The sequence below is a fragment of the Triticum aestivum genome, chromosome 2D (assembly GCF_018294505.1).
Source record: "Triticum aestivum cultivar Chinese Spring chromosome 2D, IWGSC CS RefSeq v2.1, whole genome shotgun sequence".
Classification (NCBI taxonomy): Eukaryota; Viridiplantae; Streptophyta; class Magnoliopsida; order Poales; family Poaceae; genus Triticum; species Triticum aestivum.
The window spans coordinates 622,480,658-622,501,961 of record NC_057799.1 but is presented as its reverse complement, the minus strand read 5'-3'; the positions used below and the strand labels follow the sequence as shown (position 1 = coordinate 622,501,961).

The 21,304-nt window shown below is 41.6% G+C and overlaps 1 protein-coding gene across 1 annotated transcript; it reads left to right on the top strand.

Annotated features, from left to right (window-relative positions):
• The first annotated feature begins 15,010 nt into the window (after positions 1-15,010).
• On the top strand, positions 15,011-21,102 carry LOC123050505 (G-type lectin S-receptor-like serine/threonine-protein kinase B120). Its single transcript, XM_044473287.1, has 7 exons — positions 15,011-16,318; positions 18,542-18,670; positions 18,760-18,929; positions 19,027-19,237; positions 19,337-19,574; positions 20,442-20,595; positions 20,712-21,102. The coding sequence occupies exons 1-7, from the start codon at positions 15,052-15,054 to the stop codon at positions 20,994-20,996; spliced, it is 2,454 nt and encodes an 817-aa protein (XP_044329222.1). The 5' UTR covers positions 15,011-15,051; the 3' UTR covers positions 20,997-21,102.
• Positions 21,103-21,304: the final 202 nt, after the last annotated feature.

The window sequence follows — 21,304 nt, the reverse complement described above, 5'->3', positions numbered from 1 at the left end:
AGCTATTTAGATGGGTAGCGGCATCTTCACTAGGAAGGCCGACGAATTGATATTTCATGACAAGATTCAACAAATCAGTATTGATTTCACAAGATTCAGTATCGGTAAGAGGAGCAATCGAAGTGCTAAGGAAATCATTGTTGTTGGTATTGGTAAAGTCACATAATTTAGTATTATCTTGAGCCATTGTGACAAGCAAGCAATCCAACACACGAGCAAACAAGAGACGGGAAAAAAGAGGCAAACGGGAAAGTGAGGGCGAATAAAACGGCAAGGGTGAAGTGGGGGAGAGGAAAACGAGAGGCAAATGGCAAATAATGTAATGCGAGGGATAAGGGTTTGTGATGGGTACTTTGTATGTTGACTTTTGCGTAGACTCCCCGGCAACGGCGCCAGATATCCTTCTTGCTACCTCTTGAGCACTGCGTTGGTTTTCCCTTGAAGAGGAAAGGGTGATGCAGCAAAGTAGCGTAAGTATTTCCCTCAGTTTTTGAGAACCAAGGTATCAATCCAGTAGGAGGCCATGCACGAGTCCCTCGCACCTACACAAACAAATAAATCCTCGCAACCAACGCGATAAGGGGTTGTCAATCCCTTCACGATCACTTACGAGAGTGAGATCTGATAGATATGATAGGATAATATTTTTGGTATTTTTATGATAAAGATGCAAAGTAAAATAAAAGGTAATAAAAATAGCTAAGTGTTGGAAGATTAATATGATAGAAAATAGACCCGGGGGCCATAGGTTTCACTAGTGGCTTCTCTCAAGAGCATAAGTATTTACGGTGGGTGAAAAAATTACTGTTCAGCAATAGACATAATTGAGCATAGTTATGAGAATATCTAGGTATGATCATGTATATAGGCATCACGTCCGAGACAAGTAGACCGACTCCTGCCTGCATCTACTATTATTACTCCACACATCGACCGCTATCCAGCATGCATCTAGAGTATTAAGTTCATAACAACAGAGTAATGCTTTAAGCAAGATGACATGATGTAGAGGGATAAACTCATGCAATATGATATAAATCCCATCTTGTTATCCTCGATGGCAACAATACAATACGTGCCTTGCTGCCCCTACTGTCACTGGGAAAGGACACCGCAAGATTGAACCCAAAGCTAAGCACTTCTCCCATTGCAAGAAAGATCAATCTAGTAGGCCAAACCAAACTGATAATTCGAAAAGACTTGCAAAGATAACCAATCATACATAAAAGAATTCAGAGAAGATTCAAATATTGTTCATAGATAAACTTGATCATAAACCCACAATTCATCGGTCTCAAAAAACACATCGCAAAAGAAGATTACATCGAATAGATCTCCACAAGAGAGGGGGATAACATTGTATTGAGATCCAAAAAGAGAGAAGAATCCATCTAGCTAATAACTATGGACCCGAAGGTCTGAGGTAAACTATTCACACTTCATCGGAGAGGCTATGGTGTTGATGTAGAAGCCCTCCGTGATCGATGCCCCTTCCGGCGGAACTCCGGAACAGGCCCCAAGATGGGATCTCACAGGTACAGAAGGTTGCGGCGGTGGAATTAGGTTTTTGGCTCCGTATCTGGTAGTTTTGGGGTACGTAGGTATATACAGGAGGAAGAAGTACGTCAGTGGAGCAACGTGGGGCCCACGAGGGTGGAGGGCGCGCCTGGGGGGGGGGGTAGGCGCGCCCCCTACCTCGTGGCTTCCTGGTTGATGTCTTGATGTAGGGTCCAAGTCCTCTCGATCACGTTCGTTCCGAAAATCACGTTCCCGAAGGTTTCATTCCGTTTGGACTCCGTTTGATATTCTTTTTCTGCGAAACTCTGAAATAGGCAAAAACAGCAATTCTGAGCTGGGCCTCCGGTTAATAGGTTAGTCCCAAAAATAATATAAAAGTGTATAATAAAGCCCAATAATGTGCAAAACAGAATATAATATAGCATGGAGCAATCAAAAATTATAGATACGTTGGAGACGTATCAGAACGTGGATATAATTTCTCTTGATGTTGATTCATTGAAACTTAGATCTATTCCACCTAATCATGATATCAATGAGTCTCTCAAAGCCATGAGAATTTCCATTGATGAGTGCAAAGAAAGTACCGCTAGGATGCGTGCTAAGAAAGATTGCTTTGTGAAGGCGTGTTCTTCTAGTTTTTATGAGAATTAAGATGAAGATCTAAAAGTTATTGATGTGTCTCCTATTAAATCTTTGTTTTGCAATATGAATCCTTATAATGATGGGACTGATGTGTCTCCTATTAAATCTTTGTTTTGTTCCAGAAATTCGGAGTTTTTAGATCTTGATGCAAAAATTGGTAAAAGTGGGATTGAAGAGGTTAAAACTTTAGATAGCAATGAACCCACTATTTTGGATTTCAAGGAATTTTATTATGATAATTGTTCTTTGGTAGATTGTATTTCCTTGTTGCAATACGTGCTAAATTTTCCTCATGCTTATAGCCAAAATAAAGCCTTTACTAAACATATCGTTGATGCTTTGATGCAATCTTACGAAGAAAAACTTGAGTTGGAAGTTTCTATCCCTAGAAAACTTTATGATGAGTGGGAACCTACAATTAAAATTAAAATCAAAGATCATGAATGCTATGCTTTGTGTGATTTGGGTGCTAGTGTTTCTACGATTCCAAAAACTTTGTGTGATTTGCTAGGTTTCCGTGATTTTGATGATTGTTCTTTAAACTTGCATCTTGCGGATTCCACTATCAAGAAACCTATGGGAAGAATTAATGATGTTCTTATTGTTGCAAATAGGAACTATGTTCCCATAGATTTTATTGTTCTTGATATAGATTACAATCCTTCATGTCCTATTATTCTTGGTAGACCTTTCCTAAGAACGATTGGTGCAATTATTGATATGAAGGAAGGGAATATTATATTCCAATTTATGTTAAGGAAAGGCATGGAACACTTCCCTAGATAGAAGATTAAATTACCTTATGAATCTATTATGAGAGCCACTTATGGATTTACTACCAAAGATGGCAATACTTAGATCTATCCTTGTCTTTATGCCTAGCTAGGGGCGTTAAACGATAGCACTTGTTGGGAGGCAACCCAATTTTATTTTAGTTTTCTTGCTTTTTGGTTCTGTTTAGTAATAAATATTTGATCTAGCCTCTGGTTAGATTTGTTTTTATGTTTTAATTAGTGTTTGTGCCAAGTGAAACCTATAGGATCTTCTTGGATGATAGTTATTTGATCTTGCTGAAAATTCCAGAAACTTTCTGTTCACGAAAACAATTGTTTAAAATCACCAGAACGTGATAAAATACTGATTCCAATTGCAGTAGATCAAAAAACAAATTATCTAGGTAGTCCTATTTTGGTAGAGTTTTCTGAGTTACAGAAGTTTGCGTTAGATACAGATTACCACAGACTGTTCTGTTTTTGACAGATTCTGTTTTTCGTGTGTTGTTTGCTTATTTTGATGAATCTATGGCTAGTAAAAGAGTTCATAAACCATGGAGAAGTTGGAATACAGTGGGTTTAACACCAATATAAATAAAGAATGAGTTCATTATAGTACCTTGAAGTGGTGTGCTACCTCTTGAGCACTGCGTTGGTTTTCCCTTGAAGAGGAAAGGGTGATGCAGTAAAGTAGCATAAGTATTTCCTTCAGTTTTTGAGAACCAAGGTATCAATCCAGTAGGAGGCCACGCACGAGTCCCTCGCACCTACACAAACAAATAAAATCCTCGCAACCAACACAATGAAGGGGTTATCAATCCCTTCACGGTCACTTACGAAAGTGACATCTGATAGATAGGATAAGATAATATTTTTGGTATTTTTGTGATAAAGATGCAAAGTAAAGAAAGAAAAATAAAAACGGCGCCAGAAATAGCTTGTTGACGGGAGATTAATATGTTGGAAAATAGACCCAGGGGACATAGGTTTCACTAGTGGCTTCTCTCAAGAGCATAAGTATTACGGTGGGTAAACAAATTACTGTTGAGCAATTGATAGAATTGAGCATAGTTATGAGAATCTCTAGGTATGATCATCTATATAGGCATCACGTCCGCGGCAAGTAGACCGACTCCTGCCTGCATCTACTACTATTACTCCACACATCGACCGCTATCCAGCATGCATCTAGAGTATTAAGTTCAAAAGAACAGAGTAACGCTTTAAGTAAGATGACATGATGTAGAGGGATAAACTCATGCAATATGATATAAACCCCATCTTGTTATCCTCGATGGCAACAATACAATATGTGTCGTTTCCCCTACTGTCACTGGGATCGAGCACCGCAAGATTGAACCCAAAGCTAAGCACTTCTCCCATTGCAAGAAAGATCAATCTAGTAGGCCAAACCAAACTGATAATTCGAAGGGACTTGCAAAGATAACCAATCATCCATAAAAGAATTCAGAGAAGATTCAAATATTGTTCATAGATAATCTTGATCATAAACCCACAATTCATCGGTCTCAACAAACACACCGCAAAAGAAGATTACATCGAATAGATCTCCACAAGAGAGGGGGAGAACATTGTATTGAGATCCAAAAAGAGAGAAGAAGCCATCTAGCTAATAACTATGGACCCGAAGGTCTGAGGTAAACTACACACACATCATCAGAGAGGCTATGGTGTTGATGTAGAAGCTCTCCGTGATCGATGCCCCCTCCGGTGGAGCTCCGGAAAAGGCCCCAAGAAGGGATCTCACGGGTACAGAAGGTTGCAGCGGTGGAATTAGGTTTTTGGCTCCGTATCTGGTAGTTTGGGGGTACGTAGGTATATATAGGAGGAAGAAGTACGTCGGTGGAGCAACGTGGGCCCCACGAGGGTGGAGGGCGCGCCCAGGGGGTAGACGCGCCCCCCTACCTCGTGCCTTCCTGGTTGATGTCTTGGCGTAGGGTCCAAGTCCTCTGGATCACGTTCGTTCCGAAAATCACGTTCCCAAAGGTTTCATTCCGTTTGGACTCTGTTTGATATTCTTTTTCTACGAAACTCTGAAATAGGAAAAAAAAACAATTATGGGATGGGCCTCCGGTTAATAGGTTAGTCCCAAAAATAATATAAAAGTGTATAACAAAGCCCATTAATCATCCAAAACAGAATATAATATAGCATGGAACAATCAAAAATTATAGATACGTTGGAGACGTATCATGGTGTTTTGTTTTCTTTCGCTAACGGAGCTCACGAGATTTTCTGTTAAGTTTTGTGTTGTGAAGTTTTCAAGTTTTGGGTAAAGATTTGATGGATTATGGAACAAGGATTAGCAAGAGCCTAAGCTTGGGGATGCCCAAGGCACCCCAAGGTAAAATTCAAGGACAACCAAAAGCCTAAGCTTGGGGATGCCCCGGAAGGCACCCCCTCTTTCGTCTTCATCTATCAGTAACTTTTCTTGGGGCTATATTTTTATTCACCACATCATATGTGTTTTGCTTGGAGCGTCTTGTATGATTTGAGTCTTTGCTTTTTAGTTTACCACAATCATCCTTGCTGTACACACCTTTTGAGAGAGACACAGATGATTCAGAATTTATTAGAATACTCTATGTGCTTCACTTATATCTTTTGAGCTATATAGTTTTTGCTCTAGTGCTTCACTTATATCTTTTAGAGCACGATGGTGGTTTTGTTTTATAGAAATTATTGTTCTCTCATGCTTCACTTATATTATTTCGAGAGTCCTACAAAACAGCATGGTAATTCGCTTAAATTGTGAAATTAGTCCTAATATGATAGGCATCCAAGATTAGTAAAAACTTTCTTATAAGTGCGTTGAATACTAAGAGAAGTTTGATGCTTGATGATTGTTTTGAGATATGGAGGTAGTGATATTAAAGTTGTTCTAGTTGAGTAGTTGTGAATTTGAGAAATACTTGTGTTGAAGTTTGCAAGTCCCGTAGCATGCACGTATGGTAAACGCTGTGTAAAAAATTTGAAACATGAGGTGTTCTTTGATTCTCCTCCTTATGAGTGGCGGTCGGGGACGAGCGATGGTCTTTTCCTACCAATCTATCCCCCTAGGAGCATGCGCGTAGTGCTTGGTTTTTGATGACTTGTAGATTTTTGCAATAAGTATGTGAGTTTTTTATGACTAATGTTGAGTCCATGGATTATACACACTCTCACCCTTCCATCATTGCTAGCCTCTTCGGTACCGTGCATTGCCCTTTCTCATCTCGAGAGTTGGTGCAAACTTCGCCGGTGCATCCAAACCCCGTGATACGATACGCTCTATCACACGTAAACCTCCTTATATCTTCCTCAAAACAGCCACCATACCTACCTATTATGGCATTTCCATAGCCATTCCGAGATATATTTCCATGCAACTTTCCACCATTCCGTTTATCATGACACGCTTCATCATTGTCATATTGCCTTGCATGATCATGAAGTTGACATCGTATTTGTGGCAAAGCCACCATGCATATTATTTCATACATGTCACTCTTGATACATTGCCCATCCCGGTACACCACCGGAGGCATTCATATAGAGTCATACTTTGTTCTAGTATCGAGTTGTAATCATTGAGTTGTAAATAAATATAAGTGTGATGATCATCATTCATAGAACATTGTCCCAAAAAAAAGGCCAAATAAAAAAAGGAAAAGGCCCAAAAAAAAGAAAAAAGGAAAATAAAATAAAAAGGGGCAATGCTACTATCCTTTTTCCACATTTGTGCTTCAAAGTAGCACCATGATCTTTATGATAGAGAGTCTCTTGTTTTGTCACTTTCATATACTAGTGGGAATTTTTCATTATAGAACTTGGCTTGTATATTCCAACAATGGGCTTCCTCAAATGCCCTAGGTCTTCGTGAGCAAGCAAGTTGGATGCACACCCACTTAGTCTCTTTTGTTGAGCTTTCATACATTTATAGCTCTAGTGCACCCGTTGCATGGCAATCCCTACTCCTTGCATTGACATCAATTGATGGGCATCTCCCTAGCCCGTTGATTAGCCGCGTTAATGTGAGAATTTCTCCTTTTTTGTCTTCTTCACATAACCCCCATCATCATATCCTATTCCACCCATAGTGCTATATCCATGGCTCACGCTCATATATTGCGTGAAAGTTGAAAAAGTTTGAGATTACTAAAGTATGAAACAATTGCTTGGCTTGTCATCGGGGTTGTGCATGATGAGAGCATTCTTGTGTGACGAAAATGGAGCATGACCAAACTATATGATTTTGTAGGGATGAACTTTCTTTGGCCATGTTATTTTGAGAAGACATAATTGCTTAGTTAGTATCCTTGAAGTATTATTACTTTTATGTCAATATTAAACTTTTATCTTGAGTCTTTTGGATCTGAATATTCATGCCACAATTGAGAGAATTACATTGAAAATTATGCTAAGTAGCATTCCACATCAAAAATTCTGTTTTTATCATTTACCTACTTGAGGACGAGCAGGAATTAAGCTGGGGATGCTTGATATGTCTCCAACGTATCTATAATTTTTGATTGTTCCATGCTATTATATATTCTGTTTTGGACGTTCAATGGGCTTTCTTATACACTTCTATATTATTTTTGGGACTAACCTATTAACCGGAGGCCCAGCCCAAATTGCTGTTTTTTTGCTAATTTCAGTGTTTCGAAGGAAAAGGATATCAAACGGAATGAAACCTTCGGGAACGTGATTTTCGGAACAAACGTGATCCAGAGGACTTGGAGTGGACGTCAAGCAATCAACAAGGAGGCCACGAGGCAGGGGGCGCACCTACCCCCCGGGCGCGCCCTCCACCCTCATGGGCCCCTCATAGCTCCACCGACCTACTTCTTCCTCCTATATATACCTACGTACCCTGAGAACATCAGAAAAGGAGCCAAAACCCTATTTCCACCGCCGCAACCTTCTGTACCCGTGAGATCCCATCTTAGGGCCTTTTCCGGCGCTCCGACGGAGGGGACATTGATCACGGAGGGCTTCTACATCAACAGCATAGCCTCTCCGATGATGTGTGTGTAGTTTACCTCAGACCTTCGGGTCCATAGTTATTAGCTAGATGGCTTCTTCTCTCTCTTTGGATCTCAATACAAAGTTCTCCTCGATTCTCTTGGAGATCTATTCGATATAATCTTCTTTTGCGGTGTGTTTGTCGAGATCCGATGAATTGTGGGTTTATGATCAAGATTATCTATGAACAATATTTGAATCTTCTCTGAATTCTTTTATGTATGATTGGTTATCTTTGCAAGTCTCTTCAAATTATCAGTTTGGTTTGGCCTACTAGATTGATCTTTCTTGCAATGGGAGAAGTGCTTAGCTTTGGGTTCAATCTTGCGGTGCTCGATCCCAGTGACAGTAGGGGAAATGACACGTATTGTATTGTTGCCATCGAGGATAAAAAGATGGGGTTTATATCATATTGCATGAGTTTATCCCTCTACATCATGTCATCTTGCTTAAAGCGTTACTCCGTTCTTATGAACTTAATACTCTAGATGCATGCTGGATAGCGGTCGATGTGTGCAGTTATAGTAGTAGATGCAGGCAGGAGTCGGTCTACTTGTCACGGATGTGATTCCTATATACATGATCATACCTAGATATTCTCATAACTATGCTCAATTCTATGAATTGCTCGAAAGTAATTCGTTTACCCACCGTAATACTTATGCTCTTGAGAGAAGCCACTAGTGAAACCTATGGCCCCCGGGTCTATTCTCTATCATATTAATCTACCGTTATTTCTATTACCGTTTATTTTGCTTTCTTTACTTTTAGTCTTTATCATAAAAATACCAAAAATATTATCTTATCATCTCTATCAGATCTCACTTTTGCAAGTGGCCGTGAAGGGATTGACAACCCCTTTATCGCGTTGGTTGCAAGGTTCTTATTTGTTTGTGTAGGTGCGTGGGACTCGAGCATGGTCTCCTACTGGATTGATACCTTGTTTCTCAAAAACTGAGGGAAATACTTACGCTACTTTACTGCATCACCCTTTCCTCTTCAAGGGAAAACCAACGCAGTGCTCAAGAGGTAGCAGTGGCCTCGAGAGAGTTTGTCGGGTAGGGGCGCGGCGGGAGGGGGTAGGAGACTCTCGACAATGCTTCAAGGGTTTGGGTGTCCTCGAGAGTTTTGGTCGAGCGAGAGGGCCGGGGGGTGCTCCCGTGGTATAAGTTATCGCGGTCGAGAGGGGGTATATATATCGACCGCCACTCATGTCCTCGAGAGTTTTGGTCGAGCGAGAGGGCCGGGGGGTGCTCCCGTGGTATAAGTTATCGAGGTCGAGAGGGGGTATATATATTGACCGCCCCTCATGTATAAGATCGAAGAAAAAAAGAAGAAAAAAAAGAGGAGAAGAAGAAAAAATAGAGTATTTTCTATTTTGTTCTTCTTCTCCTCTATTCCTTGCTTCTTCTCCTCTTCTTTTTCTTCTTTTTTCCTCTTCTTATTTATTTCTCCTCTTCTTCTCCTTTCTTCCTCTTCTTATTTTCCTTTTTCCTCTCCTAAAATGTACTAAATCAGAGAACATATATAGATAAAACTTTTCTAAAGATCTAACTTTTGCATATATGAACATATATACACAGAGAACATACATACATATAAACATTTTTATAAAAATGCAAAAAACAAATCATCATATATATATGAACAAAAAATCTGAAAAAAACAGGACATATAATCATATATACACACATACATATAATCACACATATGCACATAATCTGAAAAAAAAACATCATATATATGAAAAAACAGAGAGGAAGGCCGGCGGCCGGACCGAACGTGGCGGGGTGTGGTCGGGGCAGAGCGTGGTCGGGGCAGGCCGGGGGCGTGGGGCGGCGTCGGGGCAGGGGCGGCGCGTCGGGGCAGGGACACGCGCCGGGGCGGCGCGTCGGGGCAGGGCAAGGGCGCGGGGCGACGACGAGGAGGAGCGCGCGGCGCGGCGGCGACGGCGAGCACGGGCAGCCTGGCGGCGTCGATGAGTTCGGCGTCGTCGAGGGGCAAATGGTCGATGAAAATGAAAATTTCACAAGTGTTGCTTATATAGACAGAGCATTGGTCCCGGTTCGTGGCACCAACCGGGACCAATGTTACCCTTTAGTCCCGGTTGGTGCTACCAACAGGGACCAAAGGCCTCTTTTCAGCAGCCCAAAGGGCGGGAAGCAGAGGCCTTTGGTCCCGGTTGGTGGCACCAACCGGGACTAAAGGGGGGGCATTGGTTCCGGTTAGTGCCATGAACCAGTACCAATGCGCCCCTTTAGTCCCGGTTGGTGGCACCAACCGGGACCAAGGGCCTTGTGCTGCCCGCGTCGCGGCCAAAAGTTTAGTCCCACCTCGCTAGTTGAGAAAGCTCGAGAGTGGTTTATAAGCGCTGCTGCGCCCACCCTCTCGAGCTCCTCTCAACTGTAGGCTTTCGGGCCTAATCTTTCACTATGTGCCTGTGGGCCTACTGGGCCTCCTGCGGGCCTGAATCCTGGCCCATGGTTGGCTTTCTAGTCGTATTCAGGCCGTGGTGGCCCAGTAGGTGGCACTTTTTTTGTTTTCTGTGTTGCTTTATTTATTTTATTTTGTTTCTACTTGCAAAAAAATACTTACTGTTGCTATTATTTATTTATTTTATTAAAGTTTATTTATTTTACTTTATTAAAGTTTATTTTGTTTCTACATATTTATTTTATTTTAGTTTATTTTATTTTGTTTCTACTTATTTATTTTATTAAATTTTATTAAATTTTATTTCTACTTATTTATTAAAGTTTATTTTGTTTCTTTCTGCTTTTCATGTTTTGAACAAAAAATTCTTTGATAATTTTAGTTGCATAAATTTTATATAATTTTAGTTTAAAAAATACTAGAGGTTTATAAAAGCTTTTTAGTTGATTCCTTTTGCTATTAGAGTTTTATAAAAGTTTTTAGTTGATTTTCTTTTTGCTATTAAAGAATATTATAATTTTGTTTTAGTTGATCATAACAGAATATTTTAATTGATTATTTTTGAGCTAAGTGATGTGAGTTGATCAGGGTTTCGGACGAAAACTCATCTGTTACAAAGGAATTTCATTTTTTTTGAACTTATTTGAACTCCAGACTTTTTGTGTGCTCGAAATGCACCATTCAAAGCCACATCATCAATTTTCAACCCTTTCTGACTTCATTTGTTATTTTTCATGCATTTACTGTTTTTTTAGCTATAAGACCCTGAAATTCAAAAGCATTTCAAATGAACTCTGAAAAGGTTGAAAGTCGGCATGGTATCATCATTTCACCCACATAGCATTTGCTAAAAAGTTGAGAGGGTTACGGCAAAAAACTAGATGCACTTCGTGTACAAAACGGACAATCTCTTCTTTCGAAGTATTAGGGTTTCATACGGAAACTCATCTATTACAAAGGGATTTCATTTTTTTGAACTTATTTGAACTGCAGACTTTTTGTGTGTTCAAAATGCACCATTCAAAGCCACATCATGAATTTTCAACCCTTTCTAATTTTTTGAGCTATAAAACCTTGAAATTCAAAAGCATTTCAAATGAACTCTGAAAAGGTTGAAAGTTGGCATGGTATTATCATTTCACCCACATAACATGTGCTAAAAAGTTGAGAGGGTTAGGGCATGGACAACACATAAAACCATTCTGCTTGTTTGCCTCAGCCACTTCGAGAAACATAATTATGTGTGTCTGTCACCGTACATCCATTGCCGGTTCATTTGCGTGCATTATATATAATTATGTGTGTCAAAAACCATTACAGATTCACATGGATAGATAAGTGACCAAATTAATAGTATTTCATCATCACATTAAAACCAAAGTACATACATAGTTCAAATTGAACAACATATAGCTCTCGAGAGCATCTAGTTAAACCATACATTGAAACTATGTAAAACCTTTCAATGCAACAACAAATGCGATCATAATCACAACCAAGGTAACAATTGATCCAATGGCATAATGATACCAAGCCTCGGTATGAATGGCATATTTTCTAATCTTCAACCGCATTGCATCCATCTTGATCTTGTGATCATCGACGACATCCGCAACATGCAACTCCAATATCATCTTCTCCTCCTCAATTTTTTTATTTTTCCTTCAAGTAATTGTTTTCTTCTTCAACTAAATTTAACCTCTCGACAATAGAGTTGGTTGGAATTTCCGGTTCAACCACCTCCTAGATAAATAAAATCTATGTCACGTTGGTCGGCATAATTGTCATAAACAATAAATGAACCAAATAGTTATAAAAAGATAATATATATACCACATCCGAATCATAGACAGGACGAGGGCCGACGGGGGCGGATACCAGAACCATCGCACTATATAATAACAAGGAATAATAAACGTAAGAAAATTAGACAAGTATCTATCTGAAGTAAGAATTTTTTTCTTTCAGAAAGAAGATAAGAACAAGAGGCTCACCATGGTGGTGTCGGCGACGAGATCGGCGGGGGCGATCGACGGCGGTGAAGACGGGGACGGGACGTGACGAACCGCTAAACCTAGACAAATCTCGGGGAAAATGGAGCTCGGAGGTCGAGTTTCGAGAGGAGAAAGATTAACTAGTGTGGCTCGGACATTTCATCGAACACCTCATGTGCATAGGAGGTGAGTTAGAGCACCCGAATGCCCTCCCCTCGCCGGCCAGAAAAAACAGAGCACTGTGGAGTGGTCTGCAGCGGTGATGGGTATATATAAGCAACTCATTTGTCCCGATTCGTGGCTGGAACCGGGACTAAAGCCCAGCCTTCTGTCCCGGTTCGAGCCAGGAACCGGGACCAATGGACGTGGGCCAGGAGCGAGGCCCATTGGTCCCGGTTCGTGCCTAGAACCGGGACAAATGGGTCCGGACGAACCGGGACCAATGCCTACGAGGCCCCGGCCGGCCCCTGGGCTCACGAACCGGGACGAATGCCCCCCATGAGTCCCGGTTCGTGCAGAACCGGGACTAATGGGCTGGCCAGGCCCGAACCAAAGCCCTGTTTTCAACTAGTGTAAGTTACAAGAGGTGAATAAAGAGGAGGGCGCTGAGCAGAAGATGAATGCCTATTTGGACATGTACAACAAAACCGCTTTCTCCGCAAGTGTTCACTTGGTTTCCCCTAATTGATCGAGTAATGTAAGGTTTTTGGGTTTGATTTTTCTTATATACTTGTCCATCTCTCTTTTTATTAATGAACTGCAGGACCCCCAACCCTTGTGATGAGGTTGTTCAAAAAAAAGAAAGAATGGTATACGTAATAAAAATATGGTACTTTCATTCGCAAAAGAAATCAAAACGTAATTTGAGTGGCGTTGCAGCAACGATGGTCGACGAAAGCTGGATGGCTACCTCTGGCACGACTTGGATTGATCTTGGTTTAACCAGCTATAATCCTCACCCTCCGCATTACGTCTGCGGTGACAGCCCACCATTAGCTTAATTTGGAAGAAAAAAATATAATAAAAAAGCAATTTCACCCCATTTTTTACCATGGCAAATTTTCAATCTCTACTTTTTTTCCTCGGGTTTAAAGTTGGTAGGGGTAATCTATAGTTGCCATGGGGTAATATGCAGTGCTAGCAAGTTGACGATGCGTCTCCTCTGCAATTGTGCAATTCTTTTGCTTAGGAAGAACAATCTTTGCCATGGCCAAAATTGGTTCAGCCATCTTTAATATTGTTAGAGAGTTCATGGCAATTTCAATCCCATAATTACCATGGTAATTTTCAATCTGTAGTTTTGAGTTTAGCATTGTACGCACAATCTGTAGTTGTTGTGGGAAAATCCTAGTTCACACATTATCATAGCAAATTCAGAAATCTTTTGTAATAGTCACAACGCAAGTTCATGAGAACTAATTTATAGCACATATCACTTTTCGTGTAGAATGAATGGACCGTCTCAAACGGCGATTTTTAGGTGTAATTGTGTATCTCAAATTTATTCCTGGGAGCAGGAGTACTTCCAGAGGAGGTCCACGCCGAGGACGAAGAACTTCGTGAGCACCATGGAGTATCGTCCCGGTTGCGGCGCGGCGTACGCCCACCTCCCACGGGCCAGGTGGCGGGGGGCATGACGATGTGCAGTGGTGTGGTGATGGTGGCCGGTGGAGAGCCAGCGGAGCACGTGAGGTAGTACGGCAGCTGCGCGAGGTACGTGATGACGGGCCGGAGGTTGAGGAAGGGCCCCGCTTTTCTCCGCTGTGGGGAAGACCCAGTCTTGCAGGACGACGACGTCGAGGACACGAACGGCGGAGTGAGTTTTGCGGGACGAAAAAAAGGTGTCATTCGATGCGGAGTGAACATCAGACGACACTTTCGGTAAAATTAGAAAAGATCTGGTGTGCCAGTTACAAATTTCGTACAATGGATTAGAAAATATAATTTATTTTCTTGACTTCCAAAAAATCTCTAATCGCACAAAAACATAGTATAAGGCTATACGCTCTCCCTCCAGGTTTAAAAGACACCTACCCAAAAGTTGTTTTTTTCTTCAAGAAAAGGCATCATGCCCGCGCTTTGCCACACGTACGCATAATTTACGTGATCATTACGGGCTGGCCAGGATGGAAGGGTTGCATTCAAATTTAAGGAGCAGGACCACCATGGGGAGGGGCAAATTAAAGGGGTGTTGCTAAATTTCAGTCGACTCGGACTTGGTTATGCCTCAATAGATGTTATATTCGTAAGACCTTATAAAGATTCGTGCAGAAAATTCTTTTAGTTTTTTTTTCTTACATGCTATGCTATGTCACTTGATTGAGTCTTGGTTAAATTTCACTAGACTGAGAGACCTAGCCACATCCAATTAGAGAGGTCAAATCATTCCTTATGTACGTTATGTTAAGGCATTTATTACATATAATAATAGGTCTGGTAAAATTATTGGAACGAACCCGTCGATGTCCGGCAGTTACAACTTGAGCACAGCAGAGAAACAACGAGATGCCATGGTCGCTCTGCCGCGGAAGCCAAACGATGCCGTTGAGCTCACGGCAGATATAGTTGTCAGCTATAATGGGACATCATGGTCTCCGAATTGCAAACGGGAAACCAGAGATCTTTTGCCACATTTCGCTCAGGCGCTAACGCACCAGAGTATGGCTTCTCTCCCGGCCATCTTCATCCTCATGCTCCTGGTTCGTTCCTGCAACTCCGATGACCGCCTAAGACCCACTAAGCCACTCTCGCCCGGCGACGAGCTCATCTCCAGCAATGGCCTCTTCGCCCTTGGCTTCTTCTCCCTGCAAGGCTCCGCCGCCAACACATATTTAGGCATATGGTACCACAACATCTCTGAGCGAACATATGTGTGGGTGGCCAACCGCGACAGCCCGATCAAGAGCAGTTTGCCCGGGAAGCTGGTCGTGAGCAACACCTCTGACCTCGTCTTGTCCGACTCCGACGGCCGTGTCCTCTGGGCGACGAAGACGAACAACGTCACCACCACCGGATCAGGATCAGGTGGCGGAGCCACCGGTGCAGGGGCGGTGCTGCTCGACACCGGAAACTTTGTTCTCCGGTCGCGGAACGGCACGGAGATATGGCAGAGCTACGATGAGCCGACCGACACCTTTCTCCCGGGATTCAAGCTGTGGGTGAACTACAAGACCCACGTAGCAGCGCGCATCGTGGCGTGGAAGGGCCCCGACGACCCGTCCACGGGCGAGTTCGTCTTGAGCGGCGACACCAGCACGGGCCTTCAGATCCTGACGTGGCGAGGGTCGACTCTCTACTGGCGCGCCGGGGTGTGGAACGGCGCCACGGCCGCCAGCTTCACCAAATCCTTCTTGTCCCAGATGATCGACGACGGAGAGGTGGCCTACTTCACTTACAACAGAGCCGACGACTCGGCCCCGGCGAGGTCGCACTGGAAGCTCGACCACACGGGCGAGGTGATGTTCAGGGTGTGGGTCGAGGGGTCGTCATCGTCGTGGGTGCCCCTGTTCGAGCGGCCGGGCAAGGGGTGCCTCGTCTACGGCGCGTGCGGGCCGTTCGGCTACTGCGACGTCAAAGGGGACGTCCGGGAGTGCAGGTGCCTCGACGGGTTTGAGCCGGCGGACGGCGGCGGCGGCTCCTCGAAAGCAGGGTGCGTGAGGAAGGAGGCGGTGAGATGCGGCGGCAACAACTACTTCCTGACCTTGCCGGCGATGAAGCTGCCCGACAAGTTCGTCTACTTGACCAACAGGAGCTTCGAGGAGTGCGCTGCGGGCTGCGACCGCAACTGCTCCTGCACGGGGTATGCTTACACCAACGCGAGCGACATCCTCCTGGCATCCAAGTGCTTCCATTGGACAGGAGACCTTGTCGACATGGTGAAAGCTGACTATACAAGTGACCACCTGTATCTTCGGTTGGCCGGCAACGGTACGTACGTCTGCTTCTATACGTACCATATAAGTGTGCAAAAAACGTAGCTCCCACCCATATTTTTTTAATAACATCATCAACTTTATTAATTAGAAATAATGATCGTTACATTGTTTATAAGAAGAGATACAATTTTTTTCCGTAGGTTCCTTTATCCAATCCCTTGTCATGGAACATTTTGCTAGACTAGCAGCTCACGAGGTACTTTATTTGCTTTCCTATTACAACGTTCAAAGCTAGTAAGAGGAAAATCACAAGCTATAGAATAGCAATCGTCAAAAATTGCGGTCGCCGCTCCTGCAGAATGTCCTTCATTCTTCATTGTGTCAATGACTTTCATGTTGTCAGAGTTAATAACGAGACGGTTGCAACCCGCCTTTGGTACCAGCAATAAGGCAAAACTAAGTGCTAATGATTCCGCTGTCACAACATCAACACACCATTCAATTTTCCAATATCCGTCAGCAATGAAATTTCCTTTGGCATCCCTCAGAACGGCACCCGTTGTGCCCCTTGGTAGATCATGATCAAAGGAACCATCCTCATTCAGCTTAACAAACCCCCTAGGAGGTCAGCTCCATCCTTCATTCTCCCTCTTTGCATTAGGTGGGTGTGCATTAACATAATTAGCCGTTATAGAACGAATTCCCATCGAGGTTTGGTACGCCTCTTCAGACTTTCCCTCATGAACTAGCTTATGCCTATTCCACCATAAATACCACACAATTATAGTGATCATCTCCCGTGAGTTATGAAAACCCAATATAGATAGTTCTTGTTCTGGCATGAGGAGTAATAATTCAAGGACTACCTCTCCCGTACGATCGAGCACACATGCTTTGTTAACTGTTTCATACATTCCCAACTTCTCCCACACATTTTTTTCCTTCTAGCATAGAAACAACAAATGCTTGGTATCCCTTGGCCCATTCAAACAAGCTAGGCAAACAGGCAAAATTTTCATGTGTCTATTGGCCAGCATGACACGGCATGGTAGGGTCCCATGAAGTGTACACCGTACAAGCTAGTTTCCCAATCTTTCCCCACATAGGATTGTCCCTGCTTCTACCCATACCATTTGTGTATTTCAGTTTCGTCCCGTGTTGTTTATTCCATCCCTCCAAGTAAGCTGGTCGTACAGTAAACAAACCGTTTTTAGTATAGCTCCAAGAAGTTAAATCCGGCATATTATGCATAGGAAGGGGGGTCACTAGGACTCTTCGAGCATCAATTTGCCATAATGTTTGTCTCATCAAATCTTCATCCCACCCGTTCCTGACTAGATCAATAAGGTCAGAAACTTTCTCCAGTAGATTCCCTCGTCTAGAAGTAATAATTCTCCTATTCGCACAATTCGGGATCCATGCATCTCTCCATATGTCAATATTTTGTCCATTTTCGACTCTCCATATATAGCCATTTCTAAGAGATTCCACTCCCGCCATAATGCTTTGCCAAGTGAAGGAGGAACCCTTTTTTAAACTTGCGTTCATCAAGTCGCCCAATAATCAGCTCTTAATATTGTAGCACATAGTGAATCTGGATTATCCAGGAGATGCCAAGCTTGTTTAGCTAACAATGCCAGATCGAAACAGTGTATATCTCGGAATCCCATTCCTTCTTGACATTTTGGAACACACGTCTTTCACCATGCCATCCAGTGCATCCATTTCTAATTGTCCTCGTCACCCCACCAAAATTACGACATCGCGTCAATGATTCCTTTGCAAAAAAATAGGAATTTTAAAGACAGGCATGGCATAAGTTGGGATCACTTGAAAAACATATTTGAGCAAAGTTTCCTTTCCTCCAGCATATAATACTTTTTCTTTCCATCCGCTAATTTTCATAATAAATCTTACCAGTCAGGAACTGAAAACAATCGCTCTTGTCCATCCCCGCATTGGAAGGTGAACCCAAATATTTTTCATTCAGTGCTTCGGTACGCACTGAGAAAAGGTTGGATTGCTACACGCACACCGGAAAAGTAATCGTATTAGCACATTAAAAGTTGATTTCCCAGAAAAGGTTGGATTTAATATTCTTTTTCTATAAGGTTGTATTTGTAAATACTTATGATCCTTACGATAAACTACTTTAGATCTTTCCAAAATAAATAAATTGCAAGGGGTACAAGGTCACGCCTAGTCTTGACTATCGAAGAAACAGTAGATTCATAAAGGCCTTGACCCGGTACTCATTTCTATACTTTCTTCACAGGGGACAATTATGCAAGAACCAACAACAAGATCAACGGTGTCCATGTGGTATTTAAGATTGTACTCCCACTTATAGCATTCTTGCTGATACTCACATGCATATATATTTTCTGTATATGCAAACCCAGAGGTAAATTAAGAGACAACACCTCTCTGCAATGTGCTTTGGGTTGTTCATATGTCCTACTATTGAGTTTGCATGCATGATATTTTCTGTAGGCATACATCAAAACAATGGAGCCCTGCAGGTACACCTGAGACCTTCACAAGAAGTCTGGGATCAAAGTTTAGAATTTTCGCGGATAACGTTCGAAGACATTGCTGCTGCAACGAATAGTTTCCATGAAACCAACATGCTTGGAAGAGGAGGTTTTGGGAAAGTGTATAAGGTTGCATATAAAATGTTTACCTTAAGATCTAAATACAAGATGCAAAATTGTTTTTAATTTCCTTGTGGTAAAATTAATAATGATGAGAAGCTTGCAGGGAATACTGCAAGATGGCAAGGAAGTTGCTATTAAAAGGCTTAGCAAGGGATCTGAGCAGGGAATAGAGCATTTCAGAAATGAAGTTGTTCTTATTGCCAAACTGCAGCACAAGAATCTTGTTAGACTCCTTGGATATTGTATTCATGAGGATGAGAAGTTGCTTATATACGAATACCTACCCAACAAAAGTCTAGACAAATTCCTTTTTGGTACATTCTCGCATACTACTATAGAAACTAAATTTGAATCAACTAAACAAACATATATACTTGCATGAATGGCTCCCTAGATGATTTATACTCTGACAGATAATGCAAGAAAATCTACACTCAATTGGCCAAGAAGATTTAGCATAATCAAAGGGGTAGCTAGAGGATTACTATATCTACACCAAGATTCGAGAATGACGATAATTCATCGAGACCTCAAGCCGAGCAACATCCTGCTAGACTCGGAGATGAACGCAAAGATAGCAGATTTTGGAATGGCAAGGATCTTTGGAGGCAATGAGCAACACGAGCGTACCAAACATGTAGTTGGGACATAGTAAGTAACTCACAGTGGCCTTCATCTCATCATTTTTAATAGAAAAGTCTATCTTCAACTCGCCCCAACTATTTTGGTTGATTTATCTCGAATCCTGAACTACAAAACTATCAATGTTAAGCCATGAACTTTCTAATGTTTTGTGTGAACCCTAACGTTGTTTTGAAAAAGTAGGTATGTATTAATTATTTGTAGATCCTCTACAATTATATTTATTTCAATGAAATGATAACTTGCAAAAGTGAGTTGATTTTTTTTTATTTTTGTGCAAAACCGACAAGATAAATTCATCATCTTCATGTGTTTTATGAAATAAAAATAATCATGTTAGTTGCTGAATTTTGTTCTTACCCTGTTGCTTTCTCCACACATGTGATTCTTCTTTTATTTTGGGGAAACATTAACTCACCTTCCAAATTAACCTAGTTATATAGGGTGCCTTTGAACATTTGAAGATTTAGAAACAAAACGAAACAATTTGTGATTGCATGGATGTCGTTCGAAACCTAAAAAAATCAGCCAAATAATGTCCTTTGTACAAAAGACTACATTATTTTTTCTTTCTTATCATTTTACACATGGCATAAATCTTACTTTAAGGGATTTTGCATGTTATAATATGATAGTATTTCCCTCATCTCCTAACATTTTTTTTCAGAGTCCGATGGGACCAAAGCACTAACCAAGTAAACATCAATCACTTTAAGAAAATTTGGAGTATAACATAGGCGTTGCATAATAAAAGGTTCAATTTGGACCAAGCGCATCATTCCGTGTTTATGACTGATTCTTCTTCTTATTTATATGTTTGAATCATACTCAAACTACATACACAAACTTAGCTTAATTGTTAAATCTTTCAAACAGTGGTTACATGTCACCTGAATATGCGATGGAGGGAATCTTTTCATTGAAGTCTGACACCTACAGCTTTGGTATTTTCCTGCTGGAGATTGTAAGTGGATTAAAGATCAGCTCACCTCATCATCTTGTAATGGATTTCCGGAATCTCATAGCATATGTAAGTGTCATTATTAAATGCTTCAAATTCCTTAGCAATTTTAACACTTTAATTTTAGAAAAAACAAACATATTACGGTACCAAATATAGTCACAAACTTCAACGTGATGTTTTAGGCATGGAACCTATGGAAAGATGGAAAATCAATGGATTTCATGGATGCAACACTCATGGAGAGCTACTCCCCTGATGAAGTGTCAAAGTGTATCCACATTGGATTGATGTGTGTGCAAGATAGCCCCAATGCTAGGCCACACATGTCATCGGTTGTGTCCATGTTGGATAACGAAGCCATGCCTCGCGCAGTGCCGAAGCAACCTATGTATTTTGCACAGAGAACAGTTGAAGGCTTGGAAATGTCTACCAATGGTGCTAGCCTGACAACGCTAGATGGTCGCTGACTGACTGGCCTAAGGTTCTGGTAGGATAGTTGAGTATCGATATATTTTTCTACCAATTGAAAAATAGAAATGTAACGATTTATACATACTCCCTATATGCTTGTGATATTCATTGATGGCTATAGGGTGTGGAGCTTTATTGTTTTAAAAAAAATACTTTTATGGTTGTTATTCAGCTATATACATTATTAGTTTCTTAACTGGTAAAGATACCTCTAAAAGTGTGTTTCTGCGCTCCAACAACTGCTTGGGCATTGGTTCATGTCATTTCACTGTAGTTTCTTCTTCATTGTTTTTTATTTTTCTTG

Bases quoted from the DNA above. Each gene is read 5' to 3' on its own strand.
- LOC123050505 (XM_044473287.1), top strand. From the start codon at position 15,052: ATGGCTTCTCTCCCGGCCATCTTCATCCTCATGCTCCTGGTTCGTTCC. The intron at 18,671-18,759 runs GTAAATTAAGAG...TATTTTCTGTAG, and splicing joins CTGTATATGCAAACCCAGAG to GCATACATCAAAACAATGGA. The intron at 18,930-19,026 runs GTTGCATATAAA...AGAAGCTTGCAG, and splicing joins GTTTTGGGAAAGTGTATAAG to GGAATACTGCAAGATGGCAA.